General features: G+C 40.4%; 1 protein-coding gene across 1 annotated transcript; it reads right to left on the bottom strand.

The window, feature by feature from the left end:
• Window positions 1–307: 307 nt before the first annotated feature.
• On the bottom strand, window positions 308–23,087 carry STEAP4 (STEAP4 metalloreductase). The gene is made up of 5 exons (XM_036247569.1): window positions 22,985–23,087; window positions 8,328–8,785; window positions 7,152–7,679; window positions 5,725–5,889; window positions 308–4,108 (listed from the first exon to the last, which is right to left on the bottom strand). Exons 2-5 carry the CDS (start codon window positions 8,781–8,783, stop codon window positions 3,872–3,874), a joined length of 1,386 nt encoding a protein of 461 aa, XP_036103462.1. The 5' UTR covers window positions 8,784–8,785; window positions 22,985–23,087; the 3' UTR covers window positions 308–3,871.
• Between the last annotated feature and the right edge of the window lie 178 nt (window positions 23,088–23,265).

Raw genomic sequence — 23,265 nt, 5'->3', positions numbered from 1 at the left:
CCTGGCGCCAGTCCCCAGGCCATCGGACACCTACCACTTGGCCAGCTGATGCTCCCCTCTCTGAAGGAGGAACTGAAGCTTGCAGGGTGTGGGATGCACCTCCGCATTTAGCTCAAACATGCATTCATTGCATGAGACTGCAAATCCCTCAGTGTGCTTTCAAACCCATGCCCTGGCCTCTCTTTTACCTTATTTCTGAAGAGAGACACTTTCAGTTCCTGATGCTGAAAATACTGTGACTCAAAATCTTTTCATCACTTTCTCTGTAATAATGATGAGTTAAAACCAGAATTAAACAAAGCTGAAAAATATTTAAAAAGTAATGTTTAATGAGTACACATTTACAAAAGCAGTCATCTTTTAACATGAGGAAAACATACAAAAATAAAAGGTCTGTGAGCTTAATAAAAGTTTCCCTAGAATACAGGAAGCACACCAGTAGTGAAGAAATTTAGTCTAACTTTTATATAGAACAATTTGGATCTGTTAAAAGGAATATACAGTTCACTATTTCCATCTATTCCAAACTCATTCTTTCCACTGTAAGTAAACTGGAGAAGTTGGCTGTGTCAGGATGGTCAAGTTGGTTTGATGGTTTGGGGAAGAAGGAATTTGGGGAGGGAAGAGAAGGAAATTGGCTTTTGTGGTCTGCTGGTGGGTTTTGAGCCTTTGAGGTTGAGACCAAGTCAGACCTGGTAATGCAGTGTTATGTAAAAACCACCAGGGGGCACTCTTTAACTTCTAGCTTCATGGAAAGCTTTTATTAAGTACCTGGGTAGAGGATTTTTACTAGGTTATAAAAGTAGAGCCCATTTTATTCCAGAAAAGCTTTGCTACCCAGGTGTGGTATTTTCTATTTTTAGGGATGAACTGTGACCCAGTAAAAACATATTCTGTTACTAAAAAGGAGCATGGTTAACCCAAAAGGCTTTTTAATAACAACCTAGATAGTCCTCAACCAATAGGCTCTAACCCTCCAACATTTGGCTCTTTGGCCTAAAATAGAGTGGATGAGCAGTGACATATTCCCTGTCTTTCCCACTGATGCTCTAGGGTTGGCACTCCACACACTGCTGAGAGTTGTCCAGCTTTTTGTATCCTTGCTGGGTGGATCAGGGATACATTAATGGATCATACGCTCTGTGTATCTTCTCAGTGAACACAAATCGAGATAAAAAAGAAAACCTATAAGGGTGTAATGAAACTGTTGAAGGTGGCAAGAACTACCCCAAGTGTTAGACCCGTGGGGTCAGACCGTACCTAGGTTCAGCAACCTCGGTACTTGAGTTCTGGCCAGGAAAGAATTCAGAGCCAAGACTCAAACTGTAAGAGGACATTTATTTATAAAATCACAGAGGTAGAAGAAATAATTCATAGAAGAAATGGGCTTAGGAAACAAGTTATAGAAGCAAAAGAAAGTCCTTGGAGCTTAAAATCAAGGAAGGTCAAGGAGACTCACCTGGGGGGAGAGGGAGGGGAGGGGCATGAAGGAGCAGGAGGGGAAAGGTGCAGGCTGATGGGTTCCCAGGAGGGAGAGCTCACTGGGTCCTCCATTCTAAGGGTTTTAAGGGTGGAGATTTTAGGGGAGGTCTCAGGGACATATCTCAATAGAATATCCATCAGCTTTCCAGGGGTGTCCTTTCAGGGCCGGGGGCTCCACTGATTAACTGGTCGTCATCAGGGTAGGGTCATTACCCAATGCAGCTGGCTCTGAGGCCAGCCTTGGACTTGGTGTTGCTTGTTTGGTTTTGCTGTTTTTTGGGGCTTGGAGCTGAAATACAGCTGAGACCTAGATGTTATCTCTAAGGAGGAAAGGTCAGGGGGTCCAAACAGCATGACCAGGGATATGCTGGTGGGGGGGAGGTCACCCTGGAAATGAGGTCTCATTCTACAATTGTCCTTTGGTAGGCACCCAGGACTTTCAGCCCTGGCGACCTTCTGTGTCTGGCCCATCGTTCTTGCTCTGCTCATGTCTGTCTAACTGCCCACCACAAAACCAACACCCTTATCCAACACCAATGATATTGACAAGGTCACTTTAGACATAATTTGGCAATATATATCAAATGCTATTAAAAATTCTTGAATTTTGTAATCCCAATTCTTGGCAAGTATTCTGAGGAAATAATTTGAAATGTGGATAAAAGTTGTAAGTGCTAACACATTCTCTGAAAAGTTACTTGTTTTAGTAAAAAAATGAATATAGCCTACCTGTTAAATTAGAGCAGTGATTAATAAATGTCCCCTTCGATATAATATCATGCAACTATAAATTAAATACATATGCCATGTAACTGAGAGAGCAGAGCTGCTAATATATTGTTAAAAAGGATGTGAAGTTGAGTATACCGTATAAATAGAACTATTTTTAAAATGTTTTATAGGAAAATATCCTGGGTTATGGGTGATGCTTTAAATCATTTTAATTATTTTATATAATATCATGTCGAATATATGATGATCAAAGTAAAAATAAGAGAAAAATAAATGGTCTTGACAGAGCAGGTGAAAAATGTCAAACCCGAAGCCTTTTGGTTATTTCAGCATGTGGGGAGAAGTTCTTTTTGGCTCCATGTGTGAGCCAGGAAGGCTAATCTGGTGAAGGCCACCTTGTAGGTGGAACTATCAGCAGAGAGTCATCCTGCATTCCAGTGAGCACCTGAGAAAGAACCAAGTCTCGGTAACAACTACTGCGCACAGCGCTCTGCCCTAAGACTTCCCATAATTCTCTCTTCTGTGCTTCCATCACACTTACACTTTCATTCTTCACTTAACTTCACTGCTTAAAATTACAGTGAACTATGACAAATTCCAGAAGCTACTATTTATACCAGAAATTCATTTCCTAGCTGATTACTAATGAATAACATTTGGAATATGTTATTTACAAAGCATACTGCAATACCTAAATAAAACCAAACCTAATCTAGTGCAACTTTACATTTATTGAGCTTGCTGTCTAAAATTCTGGCTTAACCCTGGCTGGATGGGCTCAGCGGTTGGGGCATCGGCCTGCGGACCAGAGAGTCCCAGGTTTGGTCCCCGCTAGGGGCACATAAAAAAAAAAAAAAAATTCTGGTTTATTTGAACTTTTTGTGGAAGGGCTTTTATCAGGCTTTCCTTGCTCATTGCACATTGAGAAAATACAAGTGGGTATCCTTCCATTTTAACTCAACCTTTCTTACACTTATTCCTTGTAAAGGAGGGATCTTTGGACAACTGTACACATTTACATATATCTGACCCAATTCTTCCCATCGGCTGTAGTATTTTTGTTGTATTATAAAATTGTTTCCCGCTATACACATTCATATTGGTAAAAGCAAAATCAAAGAGCACATTTAACTACAGAATTGACTATGGCGATATATAATCACCTTCATGTTCAAAAAACAATTTAAAAAAAATCTCATTCATTTTACTTCATTGCGCCTTCTTCTTCAGACACACCTAATAAAGCCTTGATCAGTGGCCACCGTTTTACTGTTTTCTCTTTTCCTCCACTCAGCCCTTGAGCCAGAGAAGGAAGTTGCATGTACTTGAAAATTTGTAAGACATTAGGTCATGCATGGTGCCCACAGCAAGAAGGTTCTGAGTGTGAAGCCACAGGCTAATCTGGATCTCATGTCTGGCTGCTTCTGGGGGAGGCGGACCCACACGAATCCATCACTAACCCGAGGTAAAATGCTGTTCTCTTCCCATCACTCCGATTTTCAAAGTCAGGCAATATTTCCTTTGCTGTTCCCAAACTTCAGGCCACAGTGGGAGAAAAATGCTTCTTGACTGAGCCCATTAGTAGTCCCTAAACATACAATTCAGAACTCTGGGTGGGTTAAATGTCACTTCAAATGTCAGTTTTTCCATTCAAGGCCTATTTCGACAATTTCGAGCTCCTTTCCCAGCCCTGGCGGATCCGAGTGAGGGGCTTATCTATACACGGCAGGATGAGGAGAAACTTGATCACCAGCACAGTGCAAGGAATGATGAGTGCTAGCACATGAGCCAAAGGTAGATACCATTTGAGATTCGAGGGCTTGAGGAATCTGTCTCCGCCGTATATCAGGGTGTGAGCTGTGCACAGGATCAGGGTCACATAACCAAGTTTGGACTATAAAAGCAAGAAACAAAAATATGTACATTAACACTATTTACATTGTAAAGCAAAAACGCTCTAAGCCAATGAAGAATATTGTCAACAACCACAAACCTTCACTCTAAGTACTGAAGAAAGCATTAACCCTCCTTCAGGATGATAAATATTTCATTTAAAAAAAAAAAAAAAAAAAAAAAGAAAGATCGCCCTGGCTGGTTTGGCTCAGCGGTTAGAGCGTCGGCCTGCGGTCCCGAGAGACCCGGGTTCAGTTCCCGCTAAGGGCACGTACCTCGGTTGCAGTTTGTCCCTGGCCCTGGTTGGTCGTGCGGGTGGCAGCCACTCGATGTGTCCCTTCACGTCGATGTTTCTCTCTCTCTCTTCCTCTCTCTCCCTTCCACTCTATCTGAACAAAAAATGTCCTCGGGTGAGGATAAAAAAATAAAAAAAAAAAGATTGAGCTTGAAAATGACATGGTGGTTCCATCTTAACCTGGCTGGATGGGAAAGTTTCCCAGGTAAACTCTTCTAAGTTAGAACAAATAAGATATCTTGCCTTCGTCCTCAATGGTAAAACTCTGTCCTTGATCACCATTTCTGGAGGTCAGAGATAAGTAAGACAGAACATGTCCTCAAGAAGTACCACATTAGTACATGTTACAGACTAAAAGCAGATGCTAGCTAATTTCTATTGCAATAAAGAGCAATTAGCAAACTTTACCTTTGTCTGCTTTGGCCGAAATACTAAAGCTCAATGTTTATTTCTATCTTAATGCCTTGAATAAAGATTGCTGCATGAGAAAATGTTGACTGCATTTGGTCTCTGGAAGAAACTGTAAGACTTCTGCAATTTGAATCGTTATATAAAATTCAAACCTAATATCAATTACGAATGGCCATTCTATTCCATTGGTTCACAACGAACATGCATCAGAATAATATGGAGGGCTTGTTAAAATAAATGGCTGGGTCATATGTCCAGGGTTTCTGACCTATTAGGCCTGGGAGGGCCTGGGGATTTCTGTATCTAATGAGATTCCAGGTGATGCTGACAATGCTGGTGGTCCAGGTATCACACTTTGAGGATCATTGGTTTATATGAATAATTAAAATTCTTCTTTAATGAGGTGTCTGGTAGTTGATATGTGGAATAAACAGGTTTTTTTCTGTTACAGATCAGCACTGAGTCTGGTATGATGACAGTCTAGCATGTCTTGTTTCTAAGGTTTTAAACTTTATTTCAATATATTGCTTTATATATCGATGTAAAGTTGATTTTCAGAAGGAGACATTCTGTCTTTGGATTCTCTTCGCCTTGCACTGAGTACATCTCCACAAACAAAGTATAATAGTTGTTGGTGCTTTTCACTCCATACTTGGAGCTGTGGCTCTGGGAGTAATCAGGAATCTTGGCAAGGAATGCCCTGCTAGGAATCAAACCACTACGGCGTCTGCCTTTGGTTCCAGAGTTTAGCATATTCTAATTTGAACTTGTTTCATTGCTATTTTTATGAGATTGTTAGGGAAGTGATTGAGCATAATGAAAATCTATGCATGGTGTGAGAGAAAAATGAGAGTATTTGTAAAGCCAGACTCATTTTGCAATTAAAGTAGATTAAACCTTGAGGTTCTTACCTGGACAAATCGGAACTCTCTCCAGTTGACCATATTGCTAACTGATGGCAAGGAAGTGATGCCCAAAAGGACAAAGAAGAAAAATCCAAGGATTCCCAAAGACAGATATGAATCACTAAGCCAGGCCTGAGAGGTAATAAATGGATTTTCTTTCTTGGCTATTGCCTACAAAAAATTAAAACCAATTTTTAAAAATTACATTTTTTTATAAACTGCAAGGGGACTGAACAAACCTTTAAGGGGACAAAAACACCTCTGCATGGTTTATTTGCTCAAGGTAAATTATATGACATTTCTTAATAATCATTTGAAAATAATTGTGGAGAAAAACACACATAGAAATTATTATATTTTTGGTTGAAAAAGTCATTGGTTCCGCTAGGACTTCATTATAAAAGTTGACTCCAGGAGTTGTATAGGGAGTTTTAATTGAATTGACCCTATAAATCCTAAAACATTTACTTAAACCTTCTTAATCAAATGGTTTCTTGTTCCCCAAGCAAAACCTGGTGTTCTAAAATGACTACATCAATGCTCTGTTTTTCTGCTTTATATGCTGATTATTCACACACAAAAAGTTGGGGTTCTTTCATGTCTATTATGTTGTAATACAGCATCAAGTCTGTCATACCACAGATTGAAAGAAATCAGGCCCCTTTAATGTGATTCTTACCCAAGAACTTCCCATGTACTTGCCAGGGAAAGAATGCAGAGAAACCCGCAGAAGCACCATCAATGAGTTATTGACTAATAAGGTCTGAGACTGAAGTAACATTGGTCAAAACCAATTATTTCCTAACAAGAGCTGATGTATAGCACTGTGTCTGGGACTGCTTTTAGGCTCCCTGAGTTGATTCTCTCTGAATTTCTTGGCTGTGCGGAAAATAGTATTTGCCATTTGCTTTGAAAACTGAACAGTTGAGGACGAGCCCACAAGTCAAGACATTAATGGAGTTATAAGCTCTCTTTTGTAAATTTGTTACATTCTTGTGACACATGTTGAAACAGCCTCCTTGCTTACAAAATCGTTGGTTTTGACTTCGAAAAGGAAGCAGCATGCATAAAAACAGAAGCTTGAAAATGCATTGGTTTACATTGATTGAATGTGCCCCCAAATAATTTAAGGTTTCCTGAGCCCTCAAATCTTTTGGTTTTTCAGGATCCCAGTCAGTCCTGGGAATACAGATCTGGACCCAAGGGAACCTGGGAATCTAACTTTCCTTCTCAATGGTTGTATGAGATATTAACTGGATTCAATCAAGAACAAAACAAAAACGAGAAACAGACATGAGGTGTCTAACTCCAGTCACTTTAAAAAATAAAGATGCTTAGAAGACTTATTTTCTATAATTGTGAAATAGAATATCATGTAGCAAGATTCCTCTTTGATTTAAAGAATAGGAGAGTACAAATAAGTAGAGACTTACCTGGGTGACGGTTACGTTTCTCAGCCTCCATCGTACATAATACCGAATAGGAATCACAAGTGTGTAGATGACGTGAAGGAAGGCAAACCCCAGTGCTATCAAGCCAAGCTGCTTTCTGCAAAGCATCCAGTGGTCAAGCCAGTCTGGGAATCGGCGATATTTCGTACCTCGGTACAGCTGCAGAATGGCAGCAATAATACCAGGGAGGTAAACCAACGCAAGCAGCATAAGGGCTACTATTGGAAAGACCCGATTTGGAATGGAAACAGCCAAGCGGAATGTATTATCTTTCTTGTCATAAACATAAGGGTAGATGATGTCTCTGATAACAGAGTAGACAAAGAAGAAGACACACAGAACAGCAGACAAGCAGAAGGGGAACCTCCACATTGGAAACAGTTGCAGGGGGTAGTTTTCAATGTCGCTGGCTGCGATGAGAGATCCTTGGTCCAGTGGCGTTAGTCCAAGAGAACGAACTATATCCATCACTCTTTGCTTGGCTTTGCTGTCATTTCCACAGACAAGCACCTGGGTTAAAAATAATTATTTTGTATTTATTATTTCTTTAATAATTATTTTGAAAGTCTATATTTGTACTGCTTAGAACAGTACATGTAGTAGTGAATTGCTTTTCAAACGTGGATGTTGAATCAATATATTTAATGAGATGATGTATTAAACTGCATGTGTGTTGGGTAGTTAAGTACCAGGGTCTCAAGTGGAGGGTGGTTTCAGGCACATCACACGGATATTACAAGACTGTTTTCCACAGAGTGAATAATTTGTCGTTTCTCCTGTATTTGCAGGTGCCACATCACTTACCGGTTGCTGCTAATCTCAGTGAATAAATGGAAGTAGTTTCATACAAGGTAATGGGAGTGGAAAGGATATCTATCAACAATTTAGGCGTGCTATTTTCTAGTACTAACAGCAGGCCTCCAGAGACTGGCACCACTGAGTTCCATCAAAGCAAAAGCTTTGCAGACGGTGAGAAATAAATCACAATGGGCTACCCTACTTGGTTAAACCTGAGAAACCTATTCATCGCGCATAGCGGCAGAATGAAATATTCAGTGGCTGTGTTATTTTGGAATTATATTTTGAAATCTTCGAGATGAGTGCACATTAAAAATTCCCTTTTTAAAGATTGAATGTAAATGCATCATTTCGTCTTACCTGCCGATTTGCATCCAGTGCTCCTGACTGGAGAGCCCAGGCTGAGATGGTGTTAAATGCTTTTACCACGCGGGTTCCCGGCACCAGCTGAGCAAGGTACTCTGCGTTCGATTCTGGGTACTGATTGATTTTGAGGTTGTTGCTGACATCGACCAATATTTTCCCACGGAGAACCTCAGTTAGTGCTGTGAGAAAATCATAATGATCCCTGTGGACCGCAATGATTATGATGTCAGATTTCTGGGCCGCTTCTGAATAGCTCAAGACCTCTGCACCGCTGGGCAGCAGACTGGACGTCCTGGGGTTTCGACTTCCAAAAACAATAGAATAACCACACTGGAGCATTTTAAATGCCAGAGATCTTCCAAAGTCTCCAGTTCCAAATATACATACAGTCTCTTGCTCTTCTGAAGAAATCATGTTAAGAGGAAGTGTATCTGTACCAGTGTTCTCCATGACTGAAAGATAATAGAACAAATACCCATCACAATATGAATGCTCTGGGCATGGAAAATCAATGAGAATCATCTCTCCAGGAAACAATGGTTGATGTTTTCAGCTTCTAATGAACTTCCCACAAAATTTGGAAGGAGTAAAAAATTGTCATAGATATTTTCATGTGTCTTATTTAACACAATCATTGATGAAAACTTATGTTGGATAAAGAGATGCAATGAAAAACCAAGACACTTACTGGTGGATGTTTTAAACGGTGCACATGTTTTACAATGATATTAATTTATCAAACACTTACAGTTCCAAAAGTACCCTGTCTGCCTGGCTGTCACCACACTTCTCCATTTGTTTATGCCAATATATTATTTTTCTCTCTTATACTGGGATGAACATTTTCAAGCAAAAGACAGATTTGATCAAGTTGCTGGTGTTCTATAATGAGATGGGTGATATCTTTATTGATACATTTTCACTTGGGTCATCTTAATCATTGCAAAGAGAAAGTGATTCAGGACTGTATTGTGAGTATTTGGCCACCACATTAATTCATTATAATCTTCCATAATTTTTTTAAATAATGTTTTTATTGATTTTTTTTAGAGAGAGAGCTAGAAATATTGATGTGAGAGAGAAACATAGATCAGCTGCCTCCTGCAAGCCCCCTACTGGAGACCGAGCCCACAACCGAGGCACGTGCCCTGACTGGAAATGGAACTGAGACCTCTCAGTCCATGGGGTGATGCTCAATCCACTGAGCCACACTGGCTGAGCTGTACATTTTTTTAAAACAAATGAAGATATTGACTACACAGTACTACATTTCCCCCCACCTGTTACTAGCAGTGTGACCTTGGGTAAATTACTCAAACTCTTTGTGTCTCACTGTCATCATCTTTAAAATGAAAAATTGACAGTATGTACCTACTTTGGAGACAATGGAAGGATCAGATGAATTAGTGTATCTTAAAACAGTTTTTTCTTTTTTAATTTTTTTCTTTATTGATTTAGAGAAAGAGGAAGGGAAAGGAAGAGAGAGATAGAAACATCGATGAGAGAGAACATCGATTGGCCGCCTCCTGCATTCCTCCCACTGGGGATTTGGCCCACAGCCTGGGCATGTGTCCTGACTGGGAATCGAATCGGCGACCTCTTGGTGTATGGGTCAATGCTCAACCACTGAGCCTCACCAGCTGGGCTTAAAACTGTTTTTGAGACATAGTAAATTGGTTATTAATAGATTACTTAATAATCTATTCATTATATAGTGAATTAATCTATTAGTTATCTAATTAAAATGGCCTTTGTATTCTATAAATTAAGGGTTAATTATGTTTCTCTAATTGTGTTTATTGGAAATACATATTATTTATTCAAAACAGCATTCCATAATTCTTAAGGAGCTTCTGCTGTCCTCACTTATTTCTTATAAATAAAATTCTACATGAAATGGTTTTAGAGCATATGAATTTATCAAAACATAGATGTAAAAACAGCTCAAGTGTGAACGTCTCTCATTTGTAATTCTTTCACATTTTATTTTAATATTTCTCTCTTAAAATGTAGGCTGGCAATCCAATGAAACATACATGGGCTGTTACCCCAACCATTAAAATTTATTCTCACTCTTCAACCTTCAGAGACATCATGGGGCAAATTGAAGATACAAAACCAGTAAGGAGATATTAAATATCACTGGCTGACTTAATAGAACGAAATATAGTTATTCCACTGGGCAGTGAATTACTCATCAGGTTACAGAAATTCTTAGGTTGATAATTGTGTTGGCCACATCTTGAGCTCCACATCAAATCCTCTTGGTTCTATTTCCTGTCCTTGGGCAGTCACTTAGCTTCCAGTGCCTAACAGAGGCTCACTTGGGGGTACCACATCTTATATCCCTCGATTCTTGTCCTGGGGCTCCTCTGACACCTGTACCTGTGTAGCATTCAGACATGAACAACCTGTGCTCCCTGAAATCACTTCCCTAATAAACTGTCTACACACACACAAGCCTTTGTCACAGCTCTGCTTGCTAATCACCCAGAAAAATGCACTATTTTGATTAGTTTTCTATGAGAAAAATGATCACACCTAAGGTTAACATAACTGGGATGATGAAATAACATGGAAAAAAAGTTAGTAATCATTTGGGGAAATATCCTAATAATAGGAACATGTAAAAATGAGATGTATGCATGCTCTAAACCACAAGAGAGATCCTATTAGAGCAAAGACTACATAAAGAAGGGAGTTACACCCATTTCAAATTATTTGTAACTCAAAATAGCTCCCATGTATAAACATGGGTTTATGGAGGTAGTAAGGTTTCTTGTTTAAAAACTTAGAAAAAGTTTCCTAGTCTTAGATGCAGGAGGGAAGGAATAAAGAAAATAAGAAAGGTGGAAACAGGAAGCAGAGTTGTTAAGGGAAAGGTGAGTTAAAGTAGTTGAAACATAACAGTGGTCTCCTCTCTTTCCTTCAGCTCTTTATAAACCTCAGTTACATAACAGGAAACACAACAAGAATATCTCCTGGTTTGGAAAATCTCCAGGACTGGCTTTACCTCCTAGGGAAGCATTTCACAGAGCGGCTCCTTGAGAGGAAGGCCAGACAGATAATGTGGTCCAACAGGGTATGTGTAGAGATTAGAGCTTGACAGCCAGTGACGCAAATGCAGAGATGGCCAAGATGACTGCGAAAGCCATGGCAGCGGCCACCGCTGAAATGCCTGCGTGTGTGTGCGTGTGCGTGTGTGTGTGTGAGGAGGGATCAGGTGTGGATCATGTAGAGTCTTGCCCATCATCTCCCTCTGTTTGCAGACCCCAACTCAGGTTTGGACCCGAGGCAGAATTATTCTTGGGTGTTCTTAACTTGGCATCCCATAAGGATGCTTGAGCCCGTCTGTGTGTGTGTGTTTACTTGTCTCACCTCCCAGAGGTCAGACATCAGAGAGGCCCAGGCAACTTCCAGCTGCAGGGGATTTTAGCATATTAAAACCATGGGATGTCCCAACAGGATTTTAAAAATTGCATATACTAAATGCTTATAGTTACAAGTCGATGATATTAACAAAAATATCTTCATATGAACTAATTATGGGCTCATAGAAAGTTGTAAAGATAGTACAAGAGGTTCCTGTGCATCCTTCACAATTTCCTCTGATAATGGAAAAAAATTAGATGAGTCAGCATTGCTACGAGGGTGACTTTTTTTTTTTTTTTATCCTCACCCGAGGACATTTTTTTTCCATTTTTTGTTCAGGTAGAGTGGGAGGGAGAGAGAGGAACAGAGAGAGAGAAACATCGATGTGAAGGGACACATCGAGTGGCTGCCACCCACATGACCAACCAGGGCCGGGGACAAACTGCAACCGAGGTACGTGCCCTTAGCGGGAACCGAACCCAGGTCTCTCTGGACCACAGGCCGACGCTCTAACCGCTGAACCAAACCGGCCAGGGCAACGAGGGTGACTTTATATAAAATAGAATCAGCTGCTAAGGTAGCAGGGCCTGTGTACATCCTGTGCCTCAGTTCTCAGAGCTGCTAAGTTGATTAAACTGTTGCTAAACTGGGCTCAACAACTGCTCTGTGGACACATATGGGCTTGACCTCCTCCTTCTAGTTTTTGTCCCCTCGTCTGCATACTGAAACTAACCAATCTCTGTTAAGCTAGCCAGCAATCCTTCATTTGCATGAAAGTATTACACTTGTTGGTTTTGGCTTTTACAACCTCTGTCCTTGTTCTCTTTGGAAGGCAACTTAGGTTGCTACCAGAATCTGTGTCTCAGGGATGTGACTCTTGAGACTCCAAATGAACTTATAAATTGTTTTACATCCTCAGATCTTTATTGGTTAGTGCCTCCAATGAGTATATTTTACGTAGCTATAGTACAGTATCAAAACTGGGAAACCGACATTGGTACAAGACATGTGTATAGTTCTATGTCACTGTGTAGGTTCATGCCATCTACTCTTGCAGTCAGGGTACAGAATTATTCAGGCTCTTCTCCTTTATAGTCATACTTACCCCTCTCTGCCTCCCCTGGCCCCTGGAAACCATCCATCGGTTCTCTAACTCTATAATTTTGTCACTCTGAGAATGTTATATAAATAAAACCCCACAAAATGTAACCTTTTCTTATTGGCTCCCCCCCCCCCCCCACCTCCTTAGCATAATGCCCTGGAGACTCATCCACATTGGTGCTTGTATCAGTAGTCCGACTGTGTTAATTATGGAGTAGTAATCTATGGTGTGGCTTCTTCATTTGCTCATTTGCTACCTGTATGTCTGTTTGGTAAAAAGTATCTTTATATCTTCTCAGATTTTCTAATTGGATTGCTTGTTTTTAACTGTTGAGTGTTTATAATTCTTTATGTACACTAGATATGAGTCATTTGTCAGATATAGGGTTTTCAAATATGTTTTCCAGTCTGTAGCTTGTTTTTTCAAAATCTTAACAGGGTCAGTCAGAGAACAAAAGTTTTTTGATGAAATTTAAAGGTGTGTGTGTGTGTGTGTTGTGCTTTTGATATTATGTCTAAGATTTCTTCACTAAACCCTAGGTCCTCAACATTTTCTCCTGAAAGTTTTATATTTTACATTTAAATCCATTATCCATTTGAAATTAATATTTGTATAAAGTGTGAGGTTTAAGCCAAGGTTCACTTTTTTTGCATATGAATATCTAATTACTTCCTATCATTTGTTACAAAGATCATCTTTTTGCCCGGCTGTTGTGGCTCAGTGGTTGAGTGTCGACTCGTGCACCAAGAGGTCACCAGTTCAATTCCCAATGAGGGCACATGCCCAGGTAGTGAGCCCGATCCCCGGTAGGGGGCATGCAGGAGGCAGCCAATCGATGTCTTCTCTCATTGATGTTTCGGTCTCTCCCGCTCCCTTCCTCTCTTGTTCTAACATCAATAGAGAAGAAGAAAAAAAGATCACCTTTCTTTCACTGAATTGCTTTTTACCCTTTAAAAATTAGTTGTCTGCACATGTGTGGGTCTGTTTCTGGGCTCTCTATTCTGTTCCATTGATCTGTGTATCTACCCTTTGCCTTTGACTATATTTATTTAGTGAGTCTTAATATTGGATATGCTATTCTTCCCACTTTGTTTTTACTTTATGTGTGTGTGTATATATACACACATATATATATGTCTTATAGTTAACAAACCAATGCTTTTTAACATATTCCAAAAATACAATGTAACCTATTTGTTTTGTTTAGGAGATAATCCCAGGCTGTAAAATATTAATCGACACTAAAGCTTAATATCCATGTACAGATATCTGATAAATGGATACAAAGTTACGGTTGTATGGTGGACTTTTTGTTTTCTTTGTTGATTTTAGAGAGAGAGAAAGGGAGAGGGAGAGAGAAACATTGATGAGAGAGAACATCTATTGGCTGCCTCAGGCCTACCCCCACTGGGGATGTGGCCCACAACCTGGGCATGTGCCCTGAGAGGGAATCCAACCGGCAGCCTCTTGGTGCATGGGTCGATGCTCAACCACTGAGCCACACCAGCCAGGCTGATGGACTTATTTTTATCCTAGTAATATATTCTGTACATGCATAGACCTCATTTGGAGAATATATCAAAATAAAATTTTAAAGTTCTTGTGTATCAGCAGCCAGGGACAAAATTGGCCCCCTCCCCTCCCCTGGAATAGACCTCCGCTCCATTCCTCTCAAAGTGAACAGGGCTCAATAACCCAACTGTGTCCCTTCTAAAAGGTGGCACTTTCTTGCCTTGCTCTTAGAAGGTGGGCCATTTGTTTCTCCTAGCATTTTCATAGAATGAAAAAGAATATATATATTTAGAAGAGAAAAAGGAGAAAAATCTTTCTCTTTCTCTCTCTGGCGCATTTAGGCCTGAAAGAATTAGCCTTCATAAATTCCTTATATCTTTTATTCTGAGAAATCCACAGAAAATACAAATTAATGTAAATTCTTTTATGTAAAGATTCAACTTTAGTTATATACATAATTAGAAGTCTTATTTGTGTTTAAGCTCACTCAATATTACATATATATATATACAAACTAAAAATGTTTTACATAAAAAAGGTTTGGAGGTAATCATAAAAACAACTATAAAGACAAAACTATCGAAGTCACAACACAAACACGGTCGAGTAATAAAAACAGTGTGCCGAGGGACGCAATGCAATCATAAGTGAACAAAGAAAGACCCTTCTCCAGAGTTTGGCTTGGAGAAGACTGTTGGAAGAAGGGAAATGGTGGTACAGACAGCAGTCTTCCTGGCACTCCTAATCTTTCGCTCAATCATCAAAGCAACTTGTTAGAATTCTGAAGGCTTTAAAAATGCAAATACTTCATGCAAACCAGTGGTTCTCAACCCTGGTGCACATTAGAATCTCAGGAGAGCTTTTGCAAAATACTGATGAACAGACTTGGAGTCTGAATCAACTGGTCTAGGATAGAGCCTGGGCATTGTTTTTTTTTTTAAATAAATTTTTTTTTTAAGCATCCCAGATGATTCTACTGTAGAGCCAAGACTGCGAATCATTGCCTGTTAGCTTTCAGTGGTTCTCTTCCCTGGTCACATGTGAAAATCAGCTGGGTAGCTATTAAATGCGAGGGCATCACCTGCTGAGGTTCTGAATCAGCTGGTCTAAGGGAGAGCTCCGACATTTCAAAAACAACCAAATGAAACAGACAATCAATTCTAAAGAGCACCCAGGGCCTAGATCCAATGGGAATGGAAAAAGATAAAGATAATGTTTTTGAAGACGAATGGCAGGAGGAGAAAGACAGAAGAACAAGGTGTTGATACGCTTGTAAGAGGATGTAGAAACATTTTACCTGCCATCCAGTTTCCCCACTAAGTAATTGCTGACCGGGTCTGAGCGTCTAAAATCTTATTTTTATGAAAACCAGAGGCAAGAGTGGTGTGCAGACCCCACAAAGAGAGTCAGGGAGCCAGACTCAAGACTTGGTGGCAGACTGCAGGTAAGCTCTGTAACTCTCAAGGAAACCTTGAAGAGCTGTCTTCCATTAGCTGATAGTTCGATTAAATCTATCCACAAATCTACAGCAGTTCTCTTACTAGCCATTCTCACATAGTGCCATACAATGTCTCGTGTATCTTTCAGATGAAACCTTATTAAAGACATCCTGCCCCTTTTTCCACTTGAGAGTGCAGCTTTGACTTCTAAGTGGTTGTCCATACAAGGTGTTGAATTCCTCAGGCAGTCTGCACACCTGCCCGCCCCGCCCTTGGCGCTGCAGCAGACACATGCAGGGATCTGGCTTGGAGCGTCCAGGGGGCCAGAATAGAAATACCTCTTCTAAACTCTATATGATGTGACAGAATTTTTCATTTTAATTTGATGCCTGTAAACATATTTTTGTTTGTTTGTTTTTTAGTCCTTCCTTCTGTTTTATTCCTTTTGAATTTCAACCTGAATTTCAAGCCCTACATAACTTGACAATATATTAATAATGAGCAGAAGCTCATCAATCAAAACTGTTTTATCACAAGGTATGGGACAGGAGGGAGTTCTGTCACTATGCCAACCTTCTTGTGATTCAGAGCCTTTGTTTGGATGTCTTTCAGGGACAACTGGAAAGCAAAAATATTAAAAACAAAAAACTCTTACACTAACACATGAACCCATCCAATTTACTCACTCAGCTATTTGTGTATTTAGTGAGATCAAGGCTCTTTAGGGAAGTGAACATGTTTACATTTAAGCACATGTTATTTACTGACAGATACACCTTACTGTAGCAAAATCTAAGAACTTTGGTTTAGAAAGACCACTGATTACAGTTTATGAAAACATTTTCTGTGCCCCCACACAATCAATGGATGTTTCTACTAATTGTTTTTCTTTCTTTTTTTGGATGGTTCAATCTTCAGTTTATATGTGTTATTTGAAAATATAATAGTATATTTCTTACTTTCACCTTGTCGTTAGAAGTGGCTCTGTATGTAATAGCCATAGACTAACAGAAATCTATCATTTAAAGCTCCTACTCTAAATAAAGAAACCATTGCAGGTTCATTGCTAAAAAACTGATCAATTATTTCCGTTGTTTTGTGAGAAAATATTATGTGCCTCATAGCAACTTAATTAACTGATGATTCGTTTTTATGCTACCCATTAGAATGATGCAAAAGGAAGTTATGTCTTGTACAGTTTGATCAAGTCACAAGAGCATAACTAAACACAACCTTTACGTGAACGTTCTGTGGGGATGTACCCTTCCACATGAATTGCTCAGAAGCAGAACTAGCTAGGGCTTGTGTGGCAACGAAACTGATTCTGTTAGTAACAGGTCACTACCACCAAATGAATTACCAGGAGAGCAAGGTAACACAGATCTATGTTATCTCTTTCCATTGTACTTTAGGAAAAAATATTTTTAATTTAAGTTCTTTGGTGAATTCTAGTTCAATTAAACATCTGATTAATCTATGTTTTCACTTGTAGATCTCAGCTGCATGTCAAGCTAGGGGAAGATTGTTTTCTGATTCCCTGGTCAAGCATGTCATCAGGTAAGTTCATTGTCTACTCTCTAGGCTAGTTAGTTCAGTTGATTAAAGCCCAGGGCTCATGACAAGAAGGTCAGGGATTCTGTCATGTCTGAGTTTACTTACCACGACCTCCACTTACATTCTAATTCTTGAACAATTTATAAATCTTCGGCTCACCAGAGATTCAGCTTTATGACCAGGACCTGTATTGTCACCATCAGAGAAACAACTCCCAATGATTGAGTGGCATTTGGCTTGTACATACTACATGAGCATTGCTTATTGGCTAATTTGGCAATTACAACAACCTACTTAATATTTAGTGTAAATTAGTAGGTTTTGCTTTTTCAGGACTACTGTAGTGAGAGATATTTAGGAAGTGACTGAATCATTTCCATTTTCAATGAACTTTGTTTAAATTAATTTCCTATGAATAATCGTTTATCTTTACATCGAGGCCACTAGGAATTCTCTAAATCTTTGATAACCGCCCAATCAGTTTGGGGGTAGAGCAGTTTTGCTGTGGATCTGATCCTACCCTTTGAATCCTGCTGATGGGAGAACTCCATTCTGCTTCGAAGTGTCTTCTTACCATCTGTAGAAATCTCCTGAGGGTGGGTCACACGTTCGTATGAATATACTTTCCTATATCTTCTTTTGGATGCCATTTTCTTCCATTTTAAATCTGGCTCTCACTTAGTTTGTGTCCTAACATATGGTCTATCTTTGAGAATGTCCCATGTGCACTTGAGAAGAATGTGAATAAGCTGTGGTACATATACACAATGGAGTACTATGCAGCTGTAAGAAAGAAACTCTCTTATCCTTTGAGATGACATGGAGGGACCTGGAAACTATTATCCTAAGCGAAACAAGCCAAGCCCAGAAAGACAAATATCACATGATCTCACTTATTTGTGGAAAATAATGAACATAACAGTCTGAGGAACGGGATAGTCCCAGAGATGTGGAAGTAGGGTACAGACTGACAATCCCCTGAAGAGGGGGTGGGGGGGAGAGATAAACCACAGAACTTATATGCATGTATGCATGAACAATGGACATGGACAAAAAAGGTGGGGACAGGGTGGGGAGGGAGGAGGGGGAAATCAGTGGGGGAAAAAGGAGAAACATCTGTAACAAAAATAAATTAATTAAAAAAAAGAATAAAAAAATAAAATAAATAAAATTAAAAAAAAAAAAATCTGGCTCTCAGAGGCCAGGGCTGGCAATGGCCACAGCGCCTCTAGGGTGTGATAGGGTCAGCTTGCAGCTGCTCCATTTCTTACCTTGGGAGAGAAAGTGCTCTTGAAACTCCTTTCCCTTCCTGTGATTACCCTGATGAACACACCTGAGTGCAGTGCTGGTTGAGAAATATTTGTTAAGAAAACAACTTCTAATTTCTAGGCTTCAAGTCTCAGTGATTTTCGGTGCTGTGGCTAGAGCCAGCTTGCCAGTCAAGGGCCTGAAATCAGCCATGAGGGGAGTTTTTACACCACGGAAATCAGCAAATGCTACAAATCAAAACATTTCCCCTCCCCCCTTAGAGAGCTGTTTTCCAGCATCCCACAGGGTCTCTCTCTCTCATCCCTTTCTTCCCAAGACTCAGGCATGTGACTGTGGAAATGGGAAAATAATCAGGCTGACAGGATGATTCATTTTTCCAATCCTGACTGCACAGTAGGCCTAAATCTCTTTCCTTAGGGGCCTCCCTTCTCAGAAGACTCCTAGATTCTTAATCAAAACAGAATCCATGTGGCTCTTCCTGGCCCAGTGAAGGTCCCAGGTCCTCTCTGCCGCACACATGGGCTGTAAATCTAATACCCCTGCCAGACTCGGTTTCCTTAGGGAACTTTTTGTGTATATCACATCCCCAAAGACATAGCTTCCACACATGCTTTAAAAGACAGAGGGAAGGAGAGGGAGAGGGAGAGGGGGAGAGGGAGAGAAAAAGGGACAGAGGGAGAGAGGGGGAGGGGGAGGAGGAGAGCGTGAGGGGGGGAGGGGGAGAGAGAGAAAGCAAAAAAAAAAAAAAAAAATCCTTACTTTTTGGGATCTCAGTCTAGGATCACCAACTAGTGGCACACTTTCATTATTAACTGTAGTGAACCATTTACCAACCTCTTACTTGCTTTCTCCTTGACTTCCTTGCATTTCCCATACCACCTATGTCAGGGCAATTGAATAGGATGAAAAAATCATTGAAGTACTTGGGTACTAAAATACTTTAGTACTGGAGAAGAAATAACTAGAGGCATAATAATTTTTTAAAAGAATGATTTGATAGAACTTAGTTCTTCTGAACTGTTCAGTAGGCTTTATATCTTATGACATACCTTGAGGTATTATAGAAGAGCTAAAATGTTTTACTTAAGTTAAACTAATTAAAACCTTTAGAGATTCAATATTCCACTTTTTATGACCTCAGTTAAATGCCTTAATTGCATTATGTCACTCTTGAAAAATGAATTACTCTTGAAAATGAATTAGACTACAAAGTATTACAGTTACAAATTTATTATGAAACTTCCCCTTTATAGCAGCATAATAGGGTTAGTAAAATTAAGGTTAATGAGAGGAAACACCAAGGTTCCTACAATTTCTTTCTCCTTTTAAAAAATAGTTATAGCCCAGCTGGTGTGGCTTAGTGGATTGAGCATCATCCCATGGACTGAGAGGTCCCGGTTCTGGTCCTGGATTGATTCCTGGTCAGGGCACATACCCAGGTTGTGGGCTTGATCCCCAGTAGGGGGCATGCAGAAGGCAGCCGATTAATGTTTCTTTCTCACATTGATGTTTCTCTCTCTCTTAACAAAATCAATAAAAATTTTTTAAAAATAGTTACAATAATTCCCACTATTCACTTTATATGTACTGTACAGTACAAAGTAATTGCATGCTTCTCCTCAAAAGGCTGGTAGTTGGAAATCTGGGCACTTGACTGTATTAACCAGTACAGTACATGGGACATCCATGCTCATAACCTACTATGCCCCTAATAATCAGCATATTCTAAAAATAAAGCTCAGTGTTACCAACAATATCTTGGTAGGCTTTCATGTTCTCAACAGATGTATTGAACAGCCTCTCTGTGTCAGGCACTATGCTATGCAACAGAGACAAAGTGATGAATGGGACCCTACTGGTCCTTGAGGGGCTCCAGTCTTGGGGAGCACGTAGAGACATAATCAAGTGGTTATAATACCATGTGTGAAGACCTGAGTGGGGAATGTGCGGCCTGGATCCCATACCAGACAAGGGGCACTAATCTGCTTAGGAAACAGAAAAAGAAAGGTTACCATCTGTGCAAAAGTACTTCAGCCATTGTTTAACTTGGCTCAAAGCTGTTTCCACGCCCTATAAAAAGAGCAGGTGTAGATGAAAGATAATTACTGTGATGGCTAATCGCCCTTCCTATTCCCATGCTCCTCAGGGTTGGTGCCATCACCACTGAGGACCTGGTTGGAGCACCTTCAGTGTTTGGAGCTGAGGCAAAGGAAACTATCTCATTCGTGTTCTAATAGCCCTCAAAGAGGTGTGCTATATAGTTCTGTTCAATCAGAATGATAGTTCCTAACTTTTCAAAATCATGAACTTGGTTCTATCCTGACATTAGGATTGAGTATGTAATCGACATTGAAAACAAACACATTTTTCTTCAAACTTTTCAGAAAAAATCCCACCCAGAAACCCTCATTATTGTAGATTTTTACAGCAGAAATTAAAGATAGATGTGGGTGGCAGATGCTGGCACTTGACAAACAACCTCCTCCTCCGAGGACCATCCAGAGGAGACTGGCTACAAGGTGCCCCAGCAAGTGTTCAAGTTTGAAGGGTGATTGCACTTTTTTTTCTTACTAACTTATTAGTCTTCTTGAGATTTTAAAAGGAAATGATTTTTAAATGGCACTGACAAATGATTCAAATGACTTATAAAGAGAACTCCCTGGTAAGGGTCATGAAATACTGAACTGTGTGTGTCTGAGGTTGATGCGGTATTAGCTACTGGGGAGACTTAAAAAGGAGAATCTACGTCCTTTTAATAATGGCGTTAATCATGGGAGAGGGATACAGGGGTGGTTCTTCAGGAGACAGGGAAATGTAGCGACTGCTCAGAGTTTCTTCAATTTTGAAATTCTATATGACAAAAGAATCTCTTTTTCTTAAAACTGTACACAGGCAGGCTCAAGGCCCAGGGTTTCCCACTGATTAACAGGCTTATAGAATTTATCTGGTTACTTTAACAACAGCAAGCTCAAGCAAGGAAGAAGCCTGGAAATTATTTTCAAGTTAGAGGTCAGGCCTTGTACACACTGAGCTCCGAACCTCAAGTTGCTGTGTGATTTCATTCAGCAGAACCATAAACGTTGCCAAATGAAGAAAGTGCTGTTACCCAGTTTCTCTATACACATGTGCTATTTACTTTAAAACCTCAAAGCCTGACAAATAGGCAGCGCTTCGTTCTGTTTTATGGGTTGGCAGTGTTTGTCATGCAGGTAGAGTACGTGCAGGTAGAATTCCATACCATGCTAAATCACAGCATTCTGAAGAACTCGGGGCTTTGCAAAAGGCCATGTCTCAAATAAGATACTTCAAATAACTGTGCCATTTTATAAAATTACACCTACTATATCAGGAAAAAAATGTTCTTTCATGTGAGACTGCTGTTTATAGGGACTAGGACATTCTCACATAGCAAGGCTAAAGAACAGTTTTGAAAGCTGAGGGTATTCTCTGAATGATAAATATGGTAAAAGTCTAAGATACTCATATGGGAAGAGACTCTCTCCACAATGGGGTAGTTTCCCTATAAAAATGCAACCTGCATTATTATGAGGAGAGTCATTACTTGGTCATACCTAGAGCATTAATAAGGTTGTCAAAATATTCAAGACCTGCAAGCATCTTTAGTCATGCATTTTCACCTTGTTAGAGTTGGACTTTGTGGCCCAATAGTCTTGTATTTTACACATGTGGAAACTGAGGCTGAGGTGTTGAGCTTCTAGTGAGAACTAGGAATAGAATTCTCCAACCCCCTTCTCAATTCTCCATCCAGTGCACTTTCCATTAGACCTGTCATCTTTCAAAGAAAGTTCCCGAACTACCATCCAGATAAAAAAACTACTTTCTTGCTGCCTCTGGACAAGCGGAACCAAAGTTTTATTTATTCTTCACAATAAATTACATTTCAAATAATATTGCTCTGGAAAAAGCAATTGCCCAACCATAGAAGGAAATTTAAATCAAGATCAAGTGTGGAAGTGGTTACAACATCTCAGGACAAATTTCAGCTCTTGGTAGAGAAGTGACCTCAGACCTGAGCCTGCCCAGTTGCCAAAACCACAGTCTTCCAGGCTGCCTTCTGAGGGTACCACAGATCGCTCTTATCTAGAAGTAAGATACAGAGAGGAATTCATATCGGACTTCTCTGCACTTGGGTGTAGAGATAAGCTATAAAAAGCCAGGAAGCTATAAGCTTGCTTAATTGCTTAACAGACTGTAGGGCACCCCTGGCTGGCCCTTCTGGGAGAGGGTTTGGGGGAGGGCGGCGCTGGGGAGTGTGCCTGCCAGCTTGGGGAATGGGGCGCTGAAAAGAGGGGCCCAGGGCTTGCTGAAGCAGGTTAAGTGAGGCGGGCCCTGTGGTGAAAGGTATAGGGCAGAAAGCCAGCGGAGCCAGCAACGTGACCCACCTGCAGGACCGATGCTTCCAAGCTGCCGAGGGCTGGGGCCGCTGCGCAGCTGGCGGGCTGGGAGGGGGATGTTCCGCGAAGCTTCCCAGCGCTCAGCTCCGGGCTGCTCGGCTCTCGCTGCTATAAGAAGGCCGAGGAGGGAGGGAGGGCCCGCTAGATTTCGCAAGAGAACCGGTGAAGAAAGCACTTCCTGGAAGAGTCAGGTTGGGAATCCCGGGCTGCTGGAAGGTCCTGAACTTCCCGTTCAGCCGTGGCCGCTTTTGCTACAGATGTTGCTGCTG

This window comes from Molossus molossus, unplaced genomic scaffold (genome assembly GCF_014108415.1).
Source record: "Molossus molossus isolate mMolMol1 unplaced genomic scaffold, mMolMol1.p scaffold_m16_p_7, whole genome shotgun sequence".
Lineage (NCBI taxonomy): Eukaryota > Metazoa > Chordata > Mammalia > Chiroptera > Molossidae > Molossus > Molossus molossus.
This window is presented reverse-complemented; position numbering and strand designations above follow the sequence as displayed.